We start from the raw sequence: 20734 nt of genomic DNA on the forward strand, positions 1-20734 counted from the left end.
GTAGCTACTGAAAATTGCAAATACACTCCAGTATAAGTAAAGTAAAGTAAAACTACCTCAACATTGGAGTGAATGTACTTACTTAATTACTTTACACCACTGCTTAAAACGCAGAAATTCACAAATCATTTGCCACACTGTGATATCTAGAGTCCATTTACCAGTAGCCTACATACGTAGGCTAATTGGTATCAAAATGTATTTAAAGTACCAAAAGTAAAAAGTACTCATTGTGCAGAATGTCCCATAAGTTCAAATGTATAAAAATATTTTGAAAATAGCAGATGAGTCGCATTGTGAGCTTGTAGATCGGCTGTTTTCAAATGGACAAAACGTACAGTATTTATATAGGGCTGAGGTGGGTTATGTATGTTTTGTAATAATAATAATCAAAATCTACTAAAGTTTTGAAATAAATGTAGTGGAGTAAAAGTAGGCCTACAATATTTGGATCCGAAATGTATAGTGGAGTAGAAGTAAAAGTATTGGAAATTGGAATTACTCAAGTACAGTACAAATAACTCAAACATGTACTTTAATTTTTCTTTTCTATTGATTACTCACCCCAGACATGATCAGTTATGGCATTCCTAAGCCATCTGGAACCAATGGGCCTGCAAAGAGTCTCCTCAGATTACTGTCTTAGGAAAGCCGCAAAAACAGACAAATATTATTATTGAACTCATGTCTCCATGGGGTGAGTAATCAATAGAAAAAATACATTTGGGGGTTTAACTACTCCTTTAAGTACAGCACTTGAGTAAATGTACTTAACTACTTTACACCACTACTGCTTATAAATGCAGTGGTGTAAAGTAACTAATTACATTTACTTAAGTACTGTACTTCTACTCTACTACATCTCGGATCCAAATATTGCACTTTTACTCCACTACATTTATTTGAAAACTTTAGTTAGGCCTACTAGTTACTTTGCAGATATAAATTATAATATTACAAAACATTCATTAACCACTTTAACCACTATTTTATACCTGGCTATTTGAAAATAGCAGATCTACAAGCTCACAACGCACGCTGTGAGCTTGTAGATCTGCTATTTTCAAACATGTTGTACCTTTACTTTTGTTACTTCAAGTAGGCCTACATTTTGATGCCAACACATTCTTACTTTTACTTTGATTGATTGATTGATTGATTGATTGATTGATTGAAGACTTTATTGTCAGTTTGCATAGGAAAAGGTACAGTTTCATGACGGTACAGTTCACTGGTACAAGGTCTACTAAAAGGAGATCCTAGAAAAGACTAAGCTTATATAACATTGAATGACAAACGAATAGAACACAGTACTATGCAGTAGATATAGCCAGGAAAAAAAGAAAGAATAAACAAAAAACAGTAAGTCTATACAAACAGTAAGTATATACTCTGGACTTTTAATTGTAATAGAGTATTTCTACAATGCAAGTATTTACTCAAGTAAAACATTTCTGAACTTTTTCCACCACTGTTACAATGCAGACATTTACAAATCATTTGCCACATTGTGTGTGAGAGAGTGAAGAGTCCATTTCCACACTCACTGAATGAAACACACTTTCCTAACAGTCAGTCCTAACAGTGAGCACAGAGTTCACTGCACATTTGTCCGAGTTAACTTTGACCCTAATAACCTCTAACCTCCACTGACACGCCAAAAAAAACCAGGGCAGATCTACAAGCTCACATCTACAGCTACCGCGACGCGTTTGTGGGCTTGTAAATCTGCTCTGTGTACACACGCACACGCACACGCACACGCACACACACACACACACACGCACACACACACACACACACACACACACACACACACACACACACACACACACACACACACACACACACACACACACACACACACACACACACACACACACAGCGGCAGTGGGCGTGTCCGTGTCTGCCCTCAGAGCAGCCAATGGGAATAAGAGCTGCTCTCCACTGGGTCTGCGCTCTGCAGACATAATAATAGATTAGATCGCAGACAGCAGTCTTTTATATCATATTTTTTACATTCTTCACACCATGGCAGCTCCCAAGAAAATATGCATCATTGGCTCCGGAAACTGGTAAGACAATTATTGTTGTTTATAATTTATTCTTATTGTAGGCTATGGTCTGTCAGTGTCGTGGATAGAAATGTATCAGCCTTATTGGATCAAAGACTACAATATATACTCATAGATGTACTTGATCGATTTTAGTATCATATCCATGCAAATGTCTAAATCGATACATACAATATCTATGATAGTCTTGGTCCTGTAAGGCTAATAGAAACGCAATGCATGAAAGCGGCTTCTTCCGTGCAGCTTTGCTAACATACAGAATGTATCCATGTCCTACTGTAGCTGTAGGCAACACATGCATGCTTGGTTACTAAGTAACCAAACAGGTCTGACCGACTTATACCAGGCTGTGCGTTAACGGAATAATAACAATTGGGGATCACGTGCTAATTAAAACTGACAGTTAAATGACAGTTAAAGTTAAAGTTGATGAAGATGTCAGGGGAGAAGAAACAGCTCTGGATTCCTGCCTTCATTGCGGGCATCACTTATGATCGTATAGTATCGTTCATTCTCGTTTTGATTGATGTTTTTAATGACACCAATAGTGCCTAATAATACCGTATTATGACCAGGTTGTTATTGTAGCCTACATGTCTGTCAAAAGGATAAGACACAAAAAGCTGGAGAGTTTGTTTCCATTGTGGTCGTTTGAGTGTAAGTGAGTTTATAGGCAGCACATTCTGTCCTGCTCATGCATGGTGATCAATGGGATGGTTTTGTAGCCTGCATCCATGCAGTGATAGAAGAACTCAATGTTTTACTTGAGTAAACGTATCAATATCCTACTGTAATTAGTTACACGTAGCCTTCAAATCCGGTATAAAATATTACCTGATTAAAAGTGCAAACGTATTGGCATCAAAATGTACTTAAAGTACCAAAAGTAGAAGTACTCATTATGCAGTAGGTCCCATTTCACAAGTTTTCAAATGTATAAAATATATTAAAATTCCTTTGAAAATAGCAGATCTACAAGCTTCAAGCGACACATTGTGAGCATGTACACATTTCCAAAGTAGGCCTAGGTATAGGTCTGAAGTGCTTTTGTAATAACAACAATAATCTACAGAGTAACCAGTAACTAAAGTTTTCAAATAGTGTAGTAAAAGTATAATATTTGCCTTTGAGATGCAATTATTACAAATTGGAAATACTAGAATAAAGTACAAATACCTCACAATTGTACTGAAGTAGGCCACAGTACTTGAGTAAATCTAGGCTACTTAGTTACTTTACACCACAGCTGCTGAATTGTTGATAAAACATTGTGTATGACTCATATATTGTATACACATATTGGACACAGTGTGTTTCACTATGTGGATTACGTAACCACGGCAGCCACATTCCTAATGGAATTTAGTTCCATTCAGTGAACCATTGATTCATTGATTGATGTGGATTAAGTGTGGATTAAATGCCTTCTAAACTGAATCTTTATTCATATAAGTTAATTACCAAACACCAGGACAGCATTGTTATAGCTTTAGTTTCCTCTCAAATAATGCAGTGCAGTGTTCATTCATTCATCCATCCATCCATCCATCCATCCATCCATCCATCCATCCATCCATCCATCCATTCATCCATTCATTCATTCATTCATTCATTCATTCATTCGACATCAGAATCAGCTTTATTTTCACGTTACAGGTTTACAGGTCCCCAGAGATGATTAGCTCAATGTGCAACATTGTTTTCTCACTGCAAACAGCAAACAAACCAACATACAATATAAGCGTATACAGGGTATGTGCACATTTCTAAAGTGACAATTTAAGGACTTTTTAATACCTCTATAATAAATAAGACCATTGCTGTGGCAAAAGTAATGAACAAACTAACTAAGCTACAAAAAATGGTTAGACATTTACCAAGTTGTCAAATATTAGGGATATTTCCTTTTGTATATATATATATTTTTTGCTGGAAATAGCAGATCTACATGCTCAACGCCTCGTGTTGCGAGGCATTGCGAGCATGTAGATCTGCTATTTTCTCTGTGTCCAACTAAACGTAATGTCCTCAACTCCCTTAATTCCAAGTGCTTGTCAGGGTGGGGTGGGGGTTCAAATATTATCTTTGGGGGGGGGGGGGGTCACTGCTTGAAAAGGTTGAGAACCACTGTCTGCCGTATATGATTAAAAAGTAGCCCACAGGGCAACAGGTACCTGAGGTTACACACAACAACAGAATCCAGATGTTTACACAAGGTGCAGCAGCAGTAAGCAGAGACACACAGAGATATAAGAACCTAATGCTGATCCAGTAAGTTTTGTAGTCATGTGATGTGATGTATTGGGTGTTGAACGGTTGATAAAAAAAACGTGTTGAGACACAACATTCACACACATATTGATAAAACCTTGACCGTATAAATATGTCCCTTCCGCCGGTTTCTTTCACTTACGAAGGCCTGCACGCTGAAACACATTTTATCTGAAGGCTGCTGCTGCTGCTGCTGCTTCTTTATTAAAAAAGACTCCTATTTAATTTAGGCCTAGAATTATTGAATGCTTTAACCAGTGAAAAAATAGCAGATCTACAAGCCCGCAGCGCGGCACTATCTGCTATTTTTGAAAAAGTCGTGAAAATGTGTGCAAATCTTTGAATATGTATTTTCAATGCGAACAATATTGTAACTCAAATTTTGCTTCTGGGTGGTCCTTCACATGAAATGGTTTGAGAACCACTGACATAGTAGTCTCTCAAGAACAGAGTAACTGAACTCCAGTTGAGTGAAAAGGACCTTTTCTTTGACGATGGCTGGCCAGATTGCTGACATAGAAACAAGGTCTTTCAAAAAAATCTTAGAAGGATTCAAAAGACACTTATAGAATCGGGTCACAATTCTAATTTTCACGATTTTTCAAAAATAGCAGATCTACAAGCTCACTCGGTGCCGCACTGTGAGCTTGTATATCTGCTATTTTTCAATAGTTAAAGCATAAAATAAGCCGTTCTAAATGGGTTAAAGTAAGTGCAGAGTGTATTTCTCTTCTTATGTATTGCTGGATTCTGCACCCAAGAAACCCCCAATCCCCTCAGACTGTCCTGTGAGTTGTTTATTGAAGTGAGACACAACATTCACACTCAAATTGATAAAACCTTGTGAGACACAACATTTTTTACACATAATATGGGACACAGTGTGAGTTGATGTGTGGAATGCGGAGCCACAGCAACCACATTCCTAACGGGACCATGGATCACATTGATTCATAGATTAATGCGGATTAAATGAATGCCATCTAGAATGATCTTATTCCTTGTGTGGTGTTTAGGCTGTTGTTCACGTAAGTGAATTAAAACATACCAGGATGACTCAGTCAGGACAGCATTGTCCACATTGGTGGGAACTCCCTGTTGTGTCATACATTATTAATACAAAGGATTTGGTGAACTAACCTGATGGGATAAACAGTAAGCCATGGTGTGAAATTAGGCTCAGTGATTTTCTTTTGTTAAAATAATTGTTAAGGCATTTTGTCAATAATGATATCCATAGACCAGGGGTCTTCAACGTTTTCAGGCCAAGGACCCCTTGGTTGAGAGAGAGATGAAGCAGGGACCCCCCACAACCTGTTCATAGATTCCATATAGTTTCATTGTTTGACAGCACAATCATCAGTCTATTTTGAATTCATGTCAGTTTGTGTTTTCAGATATTTAAGCACTTGAACCGTCAATACTTAAGACACTTGACCTTTCACTCTGTACTTGGTCTGCTCTTTTTCCCCTCTACAAAACCTCTATGCCGAAAATAGCTGACCTACAAGCTCACAATGCCTCTGCGAGGCGTTGTAGATCTGCTATTTTTGGCTAAAGTTCTCAGAATATTTACGCTAGGGTTCAAATGGTTAATATAAAAAAGGAGAAAAAAAGGATCCTATCACACAAAGATTTGGAGGACCCCCTGTAGTAACTCTGAGGACCCCCAAGGGGTCCTGGACCCCCTGTTAAAGACCCCTGCCATAGACCGATGTTAAATTGTTGTTCTGGGGTCATTTTGCCAATGCTGCTGTCAGAGCAGCATGAATGATATGCGTTATAAGTGTCCCTAGTGTCATGTTACTTCATTTATAAGAAGTCTACACAATTAGAGAATGTAGCAGAATTGTTATTTTGATCAACGTTGGCCAGTTATCTCTCCTATGATCCTACCAACATAAATACAGCATGGTGGAATTGTGGACAAAATCTCTATCCAACGATAACAAAATATTCAACAATTTTGGGTCTGAGATGCAAAATCTCATCAAAAGGTGGTCTGTGGCTCAAATGCTGAATAAATATTGGACCTTGATAGGAAAAAGGTTGAAAAGCACTGCTGAGGTGTGAACTGAACATGAGTTGATCATGATGTCTCTGGTGTCTCTCTTTCCAAACCCACGCAGGGGTTCTGCCATCGCCAAGATCGTGGGCACCAACGCCGCTCAGAACCCGAAGTTCCACGACACGGTGAAGATGTGGGTGTTTGAGGAGACCATGGAGGGCGGACGCAAGCTGACAGACATCATCAACACTGACCACGAGAATGTCAAGTACCTCCCCGGACGCAAGCTGCCCCCCAATGTGGTGAGAAACTGTTTTAATGAGAACGTGATGCAAGCTGCCCCCCAATGTGGTGAGAAACTGTGTTTTTAAAATGTTGTAATTCGAATTCAAAAATAGAATAAATAGCAGATCTACACGCCTGTCAAGCTTGTTGATCTGCTACTTTTGATGCTTTTGTGTGGCAGTAGTTTGATCAAGTAGGACCTGAAGTTTATGGGAAAAAACTAAAAAGTGAGAGTCAAAACATAGGAGATAGGAGGTTTCTTCCTGACTGAGGGAGAGTGTTTTCTGCAGGTCTTTCAGTCAGAGTGTATCAAAGGGTGCGTTCGGAAATGCGCACCGGGTGTGTGCTCAGTGTAGTGAGTGCCTAAACCTAACCCTAATCCTAACCCTAACCTCAGTAAAACTATGCCTAACCCTAACCCTAACCTCAGTAAAACTATGCCTAAAACTAACCCTAACCCTAACCACACCCGGTGCGCATTTCCGAACACACCCTTTGATATACTCGGACTGAATCACCTGCAGAAAACACTCTCCCTCCTGACTGCAACGATATCAAAACTATACTCTCACCGGCCCTCTTTATTAGACACACCACTCCAAACTGCACCTGTTACACACATGTCCTATGCTGCTAAGAAGACGGCTTATCATGGCTTATTGTCATGGTAAATGGTTCATTTATGTACTGTAGCTCCTTTATCTTAGGCACTTTACAGAAATTGTGCATTACATTCACCCATTCACACACACATTGATACACTGATCTCAGAGGAAATCATGCAAGGCACCAACCTGCTCACCGGGAGCAACTAGGGGTTCAGAGTCTTGCTCAAGGACTCTTTGACACTAACTCTGGGGGAGCCCGGGATCGAACTGGGAACCCGTCAGGAACCCTCCATGTTCTAAGACGGCAACTCTAGCCTTGAGCCATTGCCGCCCTTGTCCTATGGGAACAAAGGAATTCTACGGCGCGCCTCAGTCTATACCAGACCTGGGCATTGTGTGGCCCGGGGGCCGTATGCGGCCCCTTGGTTCACTCTGACCGGCCCGTGTAGGATTAATGGCACATTACAAAATAAACACAGTTTCTAATTTTACTTCATGCATGGACTAAAGCTGCATTGCTTTTATTTTGATTTATTTAGATTTTTTATTTACGTACATATTATGGACGCAATGCATACATCAGCACATGTGCGTGATCATTGGATGTTGTCTCAGACTGGTCACAAGTCAAGACAACCTGCATTACCTTACCCATCAAAAGTGTCTAAAAAAAGAAAAGTCGATGCCGGGTTTTCAACAAATATTGGACCGCTAAGTATTTATTTTCTGAAGTTGGAGGTAAAGCTGTGTGTTTAGTTTGCAGGGAGCACATCTTGCGGGGAGCACTGCCTTTTGGCCCGGCCCTCCACAATATTTTCTGTTGTTCATGTGGCCCCATGGAAAAAATGATTGCCCACCCCTGCTATATACGGTTAGTCCTGTGTGCCAAAGGAGCGGGGACAGCAGTCTGAGCAAGATCGAAAGTAGCATGGAAACGTCAGTCATTATGTTTTGTACCAGCAGCACCTAAATAAAAGGCTTTAACTGTCCGAGCTGCTCCAGTGTAGAGTCTCTCTCCTCTGAAAACATCATGAACTATATGCTGCTTAGAAGGGTTACAGAGGTCATGTCCTTTACGCTGCACTAACATCTACCTCCCAGCTATGGAGAGTCAGTGAGCTTTAGAGGAAGTTGTGGTATCAGTCTGACTGCAGCAGGCAGCAGGCTGGCTTCCTCTCCAACGTCTGTGATGGCCTCCACTGTGCTGTTCCTCCTCCGTTCAATAGGGTGCTGTTCCTCCTCCGTTCAATAGGGTGCTCTTCCTCCTCCGTTCAATAGGGTGCTGTTCCTCCTCCGTTCAATAGGGTGCTGTTCTTCCTCCGTTCAATAGGGTGCTGTTCCTCCTCCGTTCAATAGGGTGCTCTTCCTCCTCCGTTCAATAGGGTGCTGTTCTTCCTCCGTTCAATAGTGTGCTCTTCCTCCTCCGTTCAATAGGGTGCCGTTCCTCCTCCGTTCAATAGGGTGCTGTTCCTCCTCCGTTCAATAGGGTGCTGTTCCTCCTCCGTTCAATAGGGTGCTGTTCCTCCTCCGTTCAATAGGGTGCTGTTCTTCCTCCGTTCAATAGGGTGCTGTTCCTCCTCCGTTCAATAGGGTGCTGTTCTTCCTCCGTTCAATAGGGTGCTGTTCTTCCTCCGTTCAATAGGGTGCTGTTCTTCCTCCGTTCAATAGGGTGCTGTTCCTCCTCCGTTCAATAGGGTGCTCTTCCTCCTCCGTTCAATAGGGTGCTGTTCCTCCTCCGTTCAATAGGGTGCTGTTCCTCCTCCGTTCAATAGGGTGCTGTTCCTCCTCCGTTCAATAGGGTGCTGTTCCTCCTCCGTTCAATAGGGTGCTGTTCTTCCTCCGTTCAATAGGGTGCTGTTCTTCCTCCGTTCAATAGGGTGCTGTTCCTCCTCCGTTCAATAGGGTGCTGTTCCTCCTCCGTTCAATAGGGTGCTGTTCCTCCTCCGTTCAATAGGGTGCTGTTCTTCCTCCGTTCAATAGGGTGCTGTTCCTCCTCCGTTCAATAGGGTGCTGTTCCTCCTCCGTTCAATAGGGTGCTGTTCTTCCTCCGTTCAATAGGGTGCTGTTCTTCCTCCGTTCAATAGGGTGCTGTTCCTCCTCCGTTCAATAGGGTGCTCTTCCTCCTCCGTTCAATAGGGTGCTGTTCTTCCTCCGTTCAATAGGGTGCTGTTCCTCCTCCGTTCAATAGGGTGCTGTTCCTCCTCCGTTCAATAGGGTGCTGTTCTTCCTCCGTTCAATAGGGTGCTGTTCCTCCTCCGTTCAATAGGGTGCTCTTCCTCCTCCGTTCAATAGGGTGCTGTTCCTCCTCCGTTCAATAGGGTGCGTCGCTCATCATAGCAGGGGTCAACAAAGGTCAGGGGTTGACGAGCAGATCTACAAGATGTTTAGGCTTAATTATGGCCTCGTCAATCCCTGACCTTTGTTGACCCCTGCTATGCTGAGCGACGCACCAATCTTGTATGTCCAAAACTGTTCGTTTTGCATTTATCATTTAAAAAATGATTTAAACTAGTGAAAACAGCCGATCTTCAAGCACGGTGCGAGGCCTTGTCTGCTTGTAGATCTGCTGTTTTCACTACTTTTGTGCGACGACCTTGTATGATTTGCGAAAGAACGTACACATTTGGAGATACAAGGTTTCCACCCGACAACAACGATATACTTGTGTTGTTGCTGCTCTTGTACCACCATTATTACTGGGGTTGGTGTGGGCCAGACAGTAGCCCCCCGCGGGCCGCAAATGGCCCGCGGGCCGCCTATTGGGGAACCCTGGCCTACAGGAACTCAAATACTCACTGTTTACAACCCAGGCATGCAGGGGAGCGTCTATGAATACACAACAGGCCTCAAGGAAGAGATACAGTTACACAGCAACACACGTCTGTTACTGCTGTCAGCTAAGGACAACACACTGAGGCTACACACACACACACACACACACACACACACACACACACACACACACACAGAACGGCAAATGCACTGGCTTCCCTAACATGACCTGTCAGCAGATGTTGGAGGCGAGATAAAAAGGGGCAAAAATAGAAGTTTCATGAAAGAGAACACATGACGTTTCTTTTACGCCCGTTCAGCAACTGACACTGGAGCTGTCTGATGATGATGATGATGATGAGTCAGCAGCTTACGGCTTCATTAGAACCATTGTTCCAGTGTAGAGTTGATTTTCTTTTGAATACAATTCCATTCATAGTTATTAGTTATATTTTAGTAATTGAAATGTTTTACTTTTAGTTTAGTTTAAGTCAACTATAATGCCATAAGATTTAGATTTGATTTTAGATTTAGATTAGATTTTGTCGACTAAAATGTATTTTACACTTGGTTGCATGCTGAAAATAGCAGATCTACAAGCTCACAACACGTCGCAACACCAGAGCACAAACCCATCATCTGAATCTCCACTATAGTCCCTCCCTAACAGTTTAGTGTAGTTTTTATTTGTTGACGAAATTGACAATATATTTAGACATAGTTTTAGTCATCATAGCTTAGTTTTTGTTTCATTTTTAGTTTTTAGGGTAGTGGACGAAACTTTTTCGCCTTAGTTTTAGTCAACAAAATCAAAACTGTTCCAGTGTGGATTATGCTGCCTGCCCCCACACTGTACCGTACCGTACCGTACCGTACCGTACCGTACCGTACCGTACTGTAGAATATATTTCATAATATAACAGCTACAGTGTTCATGCAGGCTTTCTGAAGCCTGCTGGCCACAACCTTTGTCAAACATCCTGTATTTGGGGTTAAACGGTGTCTTCACTGTGTCCTGGCCTCAACCCTAGCGATGATGGGAGAAGTACTTAGATCTTTTTACTTAAGTAAAAAATAGCACCACACAGAATGTAGGGTACTCTGTTACAAGTAAAAGCCATGAACCTATCCACCTGTTTCCGCGAGAATTTACTGTAGCATTATCTGTAGGACACTTCCAGTTAACAGCAGACATACAAGCTCACGTTGCGGCGCAGATGCAACCGTTGTGAGCTTGTAGATCACTCTCGGCTGCGGCGCCGGAAGCTGCTTTACACCTTCTGCGCAATGCACGATGGGATGTTGGAAAGTTGTGGATACTGGTATCGAAATATACTCACTACGCACTGTGAGCTTGTCGATCTCCTATTTTCCGCAAAAGCTTTCCCCTCAATACGGAAGCTGGGGTTTAAGTGATTAAGTATGATAACTGAGTAAATGTACTTATTCAACTCTTCCCAGGTTGCCGTCCCGGACCTGGTGGAGTCGTCGTGCGACGCAGACATCCTGGTGTTCGTCATTCCTCACCAGTTCATCGGGAGAGTCTGTGACACCATGAAGGGGAAGATAAAGGCCGACGCACTGGGACTGAGTCTCATCAAGGTTAGTGTGTGAGGGGGAAGATGACTGACGCACTGGGACTGAGTCTCATCAAGGTTAGGGTGCAGGCCTGGAATATCCTCATTTTAGGGGCAAGGCCACTTGGCTTTGGTTGTTGTAATAGCCGGGGGGCCACAAGAGGACCTGTGATGTCATGACAAACTTCACACTTTTGTTTGTCCTATTCATTTGGTCAATAAGGTCCACAGAATGAGAGGCCTGCTCTGCCGGAAACATTGCGAAAAAAAGTTATGGCCATTTGTATATTCACTGTCCCATCAACTTCACTATACAGGAAAAGAATACAAAATGCAGCTTTCCCCACAAAACGGGGAAAAGTGATGACTCATCACTTTTCACCGTTTTGAGAGGCCGAAATCAAGGAATGTTTTTCTTTCCGTTTGCTGCATTGGATTTGGTGTGCAAGGCTGTGCGGAATCCACACTGTGGATCCGAAGAGGAGTCGTAAAAGGAGTCAATGAGTTTTTACCGCATGCGACAAGACCCACAAATCGAACTGGGTTTGATCAAGAAAAAACGCACAGCCGCAGCCACCTGCCGCATGGCAAATTCGGAGCCGGTGTGCATGAGGTCATAGAGAATCATTGTTTTCTTTAAAAAAATGAAATCGTACGTTTTTTTCCGTGCAAGAAATACGCGTCTGTGTGCAAAGGGCTTAACTCATCAGTCTCTGTCCTCTCCCCTCCAGGGTGTGGATGGTAGACCTGTCTGTACCTCATAAGGCTCTGTATTCTCTCCTCAGGGCGTGGACGAGGGCCCTGACGGTCTGAAGCTCATCAGTGAGGTGATCCATGAGCGTCTGGGCATCTCCATGAGCGTCCTGATGGGGGCCAACATCGCCAACGAGGTGGCGGACGAGAAGTTCTGCGAGACCACCATCGGTTAGCCGCTTTCATGCTTTATTATTATTATTACTTGTGCAAGCAGAGCGTGGGGTGCCGTGACCGCAGTCCAGGGGTGAGCGAGATCATTTGATAATTAATTAATTATTTGGACATTTGAAAAAAATATTTAGTATCATTTTAAACTTGAAGTACAAAGTTATTTTCAGTCAGTTCTGACCAAAATGGCTGTTATCTCAACGTTTTCCTTGCAACATAATCACTAAAATATCACCACTGTCAGGCAGAAACCTACAGTTTACAGTTTACAGTTTAGGCATTTAGCAGACGCTTTTAATCCAAAGCGACTTACAATAAGCAAATAAACATCACAATAATAAACAAGATTAAGTGTCAGTACATCAACAGCAATATAACAAATGTGAATGAATATATATCTAGAAAAAAAACTATATAATCCGTAAAAAAAAGGTTTCTAAAAACCTAAAAACAAATGCTAACTAGCTTCATGTATGGTCATTGATTTTTCCAGTAGTGCTAAGGGTTTAGGTGGAGTCTGAAAAGGTGAGTCTTCAGTCCACGGCGAAAGCTAGCGAGTGAGTCTGTTGTTCTAAGTGCGACAGGGAGTTTATTCCACAACTTGGGGGCCAGGAGGGCAAACTGTCTCGGACGAGTGGATTTTTGCCCTACACACAACACACAACACACAACGTTGTGTGCTTGTAGATCTGCTGTTTTCACTAGTTTAGTACATTTTATAGATGATAAATACAAAACGAACAGTTTTGGACATACAAGGTTTCCACCCTAGAACGACGATATGCTATAAATATAAGGTGCTGGGAGTGAAAATTATAATGTGGGGTGCCTCGAATTAAAACAATATTTATGGGGTGCCCTGAGACAAAAGAGTTTGGGAACCCCTGGTCTAGATGCCTTTCCCGACGATCTTTGCTGCATGTCTCTCCTCCTCATTGTTTCCTGTCCATCTCCACTTTTACACTAGGCCCTCCAAAAACAATGTCGGGGGAAAAAAGGCATGGTTTATGAGACGATTTCTTGCCTTGCATGGTTTCCTTCACTGTAGGTGTGTGTGTGTGTGTGTGTGTGTGTGTGTGTGTGTGTGTGTGTGTGTGTGTGTGTGTGTGTGTGTGTGTGTGTGTGTGTGTGTGTGTGTGTGTGTGTGTGTGTGTGTGTGTGTGAATATAAAGGCTCTATATAAATGCACCATTCATTCTACTAAGGGACATTTCAGCTCATATAAAAGGGGAAGCCGTGGATGGGTTGAACTGTGGCTCCCTTCCAGTTCCCAGACAGCCCTTATTTTACACCCAGTCAGCTCCTGCTGGCCCTTTAGTACAGCAGACCCTATAGGAGACAGCATGGGACTGAGGAGTTCCTCTTTCTCTGTGCACAGAGTTATAGAATACTTTCTCTGTGCACAGAGTTATAGAATACTTTCTCTGTGCACAGAGTTATAGAATACTTTATATGTGCACAGAGTTATAGAATACTTTCTCTGTGCACAGAGTTATAGAATACTTTCTCTGTGCACAGAGTTATAGAATACTTTATATGTGCACAGAGTTATAGAATACTTTATCTGTGCACAGAGTTATAGAATACTTTATATGTGCACAGAGTTATAGAATACTTTATCTGTGCACAGAGTTATAGAATACTTTATCTGTGCACAGAGTTATAGAATACTTTATCTGTGCACAGAGTTATAGAATACTTTATCTGTGCACAGAGTTATAGAATACTTTATCTGTGCACAGAGTTATAGAATACTTTCTCTGTGCACAGAGTTATAGAATACTTTATATGTGCACAGAGTTATAGAATACTTTATCTGTGCACAGAGTTATAGAATACTTTATCTGTGCACAGAGTTATAGAATACTTTATCTGTGCACAGAGTTATAGAATACTATCTGTGCACAGAGTTATAGAATACTTTATCTGTGCACAGAGTTATAGAATACTTTATCTGTGCACAGAGTTATAGAATACTTTCTCTGTGCACAGAGTTATAGAATACTTTCTCTGTGCACAGAGTTATAGAATACTTTCTCTGTGCACAGAGTTATAGAATACTTTCTCTGTGCACAGAGTTATAGAATATTTCTCTGTGCACAGAGTTATAGAATACTTTATCTGTGCACAGAGTTATAGAATACTTTATCTGTGCACAGAGTTATAGAATACTTTATATGTGCACAGAGTTATAGAATACTATCTGTGCACAGAGTTATAGAATACTTTATCTGTGCACAGAGTTATAGAATACTTTCTCTGTGCACAGAGTTATAGAATATTTCTCTGTGCACAGAGTTATAGAATACTTTATCTGTGCACAGAGTTATAGAATACTTTCTCTGTGCACAGAGTTATAGAATACTTTATATGTGCACAGAGTTATAGAATACTTTATCTGTGCACAGAGTTATAGAATACTATCTGTGCACAGAGTTATAGAATACTTTATCTGTGCACAGAGTTATAGAATACTTTATCTGTGCACAGAGTTATAGAATACTTTCTCTGTGCACAGAGTTATAGAATACTTTATCTGTGCACAGAGTTATAGAATACTTTCTCTGTGCACAGAGTTATAGAATACTATATCTGTGCACAGAGTTATAGAATACTTTATCTGTGCACAGAGTTATAGAATACTTTCTCTGTGCACAGAGTTATAGAATACTTTATCTGTGCACAGAGTTATAGAATATTTCTCTGTGCACAGAGTTATAGAATACTTTCTCTGTGCACAGAGTTATAGAATATTTCTCTGTGCACAGAGTTATAGAATACTTTATCTGTGCACAGAGTTATAGAATACTTTCTCTGTGCACAGAGTTATAGAATACTTTATATGTGCACAGAGTTATAGAATACTTTATCTGTGCACAGAGTTATAGAATACTTTATCTGTGCACAGAGTTATAGAATACTTTATCTGTGCACAGAGTTATAGAATACTTTATCTGTGCACAGAGTTATAGAATACTTTATCTGTGCACAGAGTTATAGAATACTTTATCTGTGCACAGAGTTATAGAATACTTTCTCTGTGCACAGAGTTATAGAATACTTTATCTGTGCACAGAGTTATAGAATACTTTCTGTGTGCACAGAGTTATAGAATACTATCTGTGCACAGAGTTATAGAATACTTTATATGTGCACAGAGTTATAGAATACTTTATCTGTGCACAGAGTTATAGAATACTTTATCTGTGCACAGAGTTATAGAATACTTTATCTGTGCACAGAGTTATAGAATACTTTCTCTGTGCACAGAGTTATAGAATACTTTCTCTGTGCACAGAGTTATAGAATATTTCTCTGTGCACAGAGTTATAGAATACTTTCTCTGTGCACAGAGTTATAGAATACTTTATATGTGCACAGAGTTATAGAATACTTTATCTGTGCACAGAGTTATAGAATACTTTATCTGTGCACAGAGTTATAGAATACTTTATCTGTGCACAGAGTTATAGAATACTGTATCTGTGCACAGAGTTATAGAATACTTTATCTGTGCACAGAGTTATAGAATACTTTATCTGTGCACAGAGTTATAGAATACTTTATCTGTGCACAGAGTTATAGAATACTTTATCTGTGCACAGAGTTATAGAATACTTTCTCTGTGCACAGAGTTATAGAATACTTTATCTGTGCACAGAGTTATAGAATACTTTCTGTGTGCACAGAGTTATAGAATACTATCTGTGCACAGAGTTATAGAATACTTTATATGTGCACAGAGTTATAGAATACTTTCTGTGCACAGAGTTATAGAATACTTTATCTGTGCACAGAGTTATAGAATACTTTATCTGTGCACAGAGTTATAGAATACTTTATCTGTGCACAGAGTTATAGAATACTGTATCTGTGCACAGAGTTATATAATACTGTATCTGTGCACAGAGTTATAGAATACTTTCTCTGTGCACAGAGTTATAGAATACTTTATCTGTGCACAGAGTTATAGAATACTTTATCTGTGCACAGAGTTATAGAATACTATCTGTGCACAGAGTTATAGAATACTTTATCTGTGCACAGAGTTATAGAATACTTTATCTGTGCACAGAGTTATAGAATACTTTCTCTGTGCACAGAGTTATAGAATACTTTCTCTGTGCACAGAGTTATAGAATACTTTCTCTGTGCACAGAGTTATAGAATACTTTCTCTGTGCACAGAGTTATAGAATACTTTATATGTGCACAGAGTTATAGAATACTTTATATGTGCACAGAGTTATAGAATATTTCTCTGTGCACAGAGTTATAGAATACTTTATCTGTGCACAGAGTTATAGAATACTTTATCTGTGCACAGAGTTATAGAATACTTTATATGTGCACAGAGTTATAGAATACTATCTGTGCACAGAGTTATAGAATACTTTATCTGTGCACAGAGTTATAGAATACTTTCTCTGTGCACAGAGTTATAGAATACTTTCTCTGTGCACAGAGTTATAGAATATTTCTCTGTGCACAGAGTTATAGAATACTTTCTCTGTGCACAGAGTTATAGAATACTTTCTCTGTGCACAGAGTTATAGAATACTATATCTGTGCACAGAGTTATAGAATACTATATCTGTGCACAGAGTTATAGAATACTTTATCTGTGCACAGAGTTATAGAATACTTTATCTGTGCACAGAGTTATAGAATACTTTCTCTGTGCACAGAGTTATAGAATACTATATCTGTGCACAGAGTTATAGAATACTTTATATGTGCACAGAGTTATAGAATACTTTATCTGTGCACAGAGTTATAGAATACTTTATCTGTGCACAGAGTTATAGAATACTATATCTGTGCACAGAGTTATAGAATACTTTATATGTGCACAGAGTTATAGAATACTTTATCTGTGCACAGAGTTATAGAATATTTCTCTGTGCACAGAGTTATAGAATACTTTCTCTGTGCACAGAGTTATAGAATATTTCTCTGTGCACAGAGTTATAGAATACTTTCTCTGTGCACAGAGTTATAGAATACTTTCTCTGTGCACAGAGTTATAGAATACTTTCTCTGTGCACAGAGTTATAGAATACTTTCTCTGTGCACAGAGTTATAGAATACTTTCTCTGTGCACAGAGTTATAGAATACTTTCTCTGTGCACAGAGTTATAGAATATTTCTCTGTGCACAGAGTTATAGAATACTTTATCTGTGCACAGAGTTATAGAATACTTTCTCTGTGCACAGAGTTATAGAATACTTTATATGTGCACAGAGTTATAGAATACTTTATCTGTGCACAGAGTTATAGAATACTTTATCTGTGCACAGAGTTATAGAATACTTTATCTGTGCACAGAGTTATAGAATACTTTCTCTGTGCACAGAGTTATAGAATACTATCTGTGCACAGAGTTATAGAATACTTTCTGTGTGCACAGAGTTATAGAATACTATCTGTGCACAGAGTTATAGAATACTTTATATGTGCACAGAGTTATAGAATACTTTCTGTGCACAGAGTTATAGAATACTTTATCTGTGCACAGAGTTATAGAATACTTTATCTGTGCACAGAGTTATAGAATACTTTATCTGTGCACAGAGTTATAGAATACTATATCTGTGCACAGAGTTATAGAATACTATCTGTGCACAGAGTTATAGAATACTTTATCTGTGCACAGAGTTATAGAATACTTTATCTGTGCACAGAGTTATAGAATACTTTATCTGTGCACAGAGTTATAGAATATTTCTCTGTGCACAGAGTTATAGAATACTTTCTCTGTGCACAGAGTTATAGAATACTATATCTGTGCACAGAGTTATAGAATACTTTATCTGTGCACAGAGTTATAGAATACTTTATCTGTGCACAGAGTTATAGAATACTTTCTCTGTGCACAGAGTTATAGAATACTATATCTGTGCACAGAGTTATAGAATACTTTATATGTGCACAGAGTTATAGAATACTTTATCTGTGCACAGAGTTATAGAATACTTTATCTGTGCACAGAGTTATAGAATACTATATCTGTGCACAGAGTTATAGAATACTTTATATGTGCACAGAGTTATAGAATACTTTATCTGTGCACAGAGTTATAGAATATTTCTCTGTGCACAGAGTTATAGAATACTTTCTCTGTGCACAGAGTTATAGAATATTTCTCTGTGCACAGAGTTATAGAATACTTTCTCTGTGCACAGAGTTATAGAATACTTTCTCTGTGCACAGAGTTATAGAATACTTTCTCTGTGCACAGAGTTATAGAATACTTTCTCTGTGCACAGAGTTATAGAATACTTTCTCTGTGCACAGAGTTATAGAATACTTTCTCTGTGCACAGAGTTATAGAATATTTCTCTGTGCACAGAGTTATAGAATACTTTATCTGTGCACAGAGTTATAGAATACTTTCTCTGTGCACAGAGTTATAGAATACTTTATATGTGCACAGAGTTATAGAATACTTTATCTGTGCACAGAGTTATAGAATACTTTATCTGTGCACAGAGTTATAGAATACTTTATCTGTGCACAGAGTTATAGAATACTTTCTCTGTGCACAGAGTTATAGAATACTATCTGTGCACAGAGTTATAGAATACTTTCTGTGTGCACAGAGTTATAGAATACTATCTGTGCACAGAGTTATAGAATACTTTATATGTGCACAGAGTTATAGAATACTTTCTGTGCACAGAGTTATAGAATACTTTATCTGTGCACAGAGTTATAGAATACTTTATCTGTGCACAGAGTTATAGAATACTTTATCTGTGCACAGAGTTATAGAATACTTTATCTGTGCACAGAGTTATAGAATACTTTATCTGTGCACAGAGTTATAGAATACTTTATCTGTGCACAGAGTTATAGAATACTTTATCTGTGCACAGAGTTATAGAATACTTTATCTGTGCACAGAGTTATAGAATACTTTCTCTGTGCACAGAGTTATAGAATACTTTATATGTGCACAGAGTTATAGAATACTTTCTCTGTGCACAGAGTTATAGAATACTTTCTCTGTGCACAGAGTTATAGAATACTTTATATGTGCACAGAGTTATAGAATACTTTCTCTGTGCACAGAGTTATAGAATACTTTCTCTGTGCACAGAGTTATAGAATACTTTATATGTGCACAGAGTTATAGAATACTTTATCTGTGCACAGAGTTATAGAATACTTTATCTGTGCACAGAGTTATAGAATACTATCTGTGCACAGAGTTATAGAATACTTTATCTGTGCACAGAGTTATAGAATACTTTATCTGTGCACAGAGTTATAGAATACTTTCTCTGTGCACAGAGTTATAGAATACTATCTGTGCACAGAGTTATAGAATACTTTATCTGTGCACAGAGTTATAGAATACTTTATATGTGCACATAGTTATAGAATACTTTATCTGTGCACAGAGTTATAGAATACTATATCTGTGCACAGAGTTATAGAATACTATATCTGTGCACAGAGTTATAGAATACTTTATCTGTGCACAGAGTTATAGAATACTTTATCTGTGCACAGAGTTATAGAATACTATATCTGTGCACAGAGTTATAGAATACTATATCTGTGCACAGAGTTATAGAATACTTTATCTGTGCACAGAGTTATAGAATACTATATCTGTGCACAGAGTTATAGAATACTTTATCTGTGCACAGAGTTATAGAATATTTCTCTGTGCACAGAGTTATAGAATACTTTCTCTGTGCACAGAGTTATAGAATACTTTATCTGTGCACAGAGTTATAGAATACTTTCTCTGTGCACAGAGTTATAGAATACTTTATATGTGCACAGAGTTATAGAATACTTTATCTGTGCACAGAGTTATAGAATACTTTATCTGTGCACAGAGTTATAGAATACTTTATCTGTGCACAGAGTTATAGAATACTTTATCTGTGCACAGAGTTATAGAATACTTTATATGTGCACAGAGTTATAGAATACTTTATATGTGCACAGAGTTATAGAATACTTTATCTGTGCACAGAGTTATAGAATACTTTATCTGTGCACAGAGTTATAGAATACTTTATCTGTGCACAGAGTTATAGAATACTTTCTCTGTGCACAGAGTTATAGAATACTTTATCTGTGCACAGAGTTATAGAATACTTTCTGTGTGCACAGAGTTATAGAATACTATCTGTGCACAGAGTTATAGAATACTTTCTGTGCACAGAGTTATAGAATACTTTATCTGTGCACAGA

The 20734-nt window shown here is 39.2% G+C and overlaps 1 protein-coding gene across 1 annotated transcript in view; it reads left to right on the top strand.

Annotated features, from left to right (window-relative positions):
- The first annotated feature begins 1937 nt into the window (after positions 1-1937).
- Positions 1938-20734, top strand: part of LOC308291932 (glycerol-3-phosphate dehydrogenase [NAD(+)], cytoplasmic) — a 36432-nt gene continuing 17635 nt past the window's right edge. Inside the window, exons 1-4 of the mRNA XM_080734086.1 lie at positions 1938-2075; positions 6476-6656; positions 11481-11621; positions 12382-12520. Coding sequence (XP_080590212.1) covers positions 2032-2075; positions 6476-6656; positions 11481-11621; positions 12382-12520 — 505 coding nt within the window. The 5' untranslated portion in view covers positions 1938-2031. The remainder of the gene's footprint in view (positions 2076-6475; positions 6657-11480; positions 11622-12381; positions 12521-20734) is intronic.

The sequence above is a fragment of the Nannobrachium achirus genome, assembly GCF_963921795.1.
Source record: "Nannobrachium achirus genome assembly, chromosome: 9".
Taxonomy (NCBI): Eukaryota; Metazoa; Chordata; class Actinopteri; order Myctophiformes; family Myctophidae; genus Nannobrachium; species Nannobrachium achirus.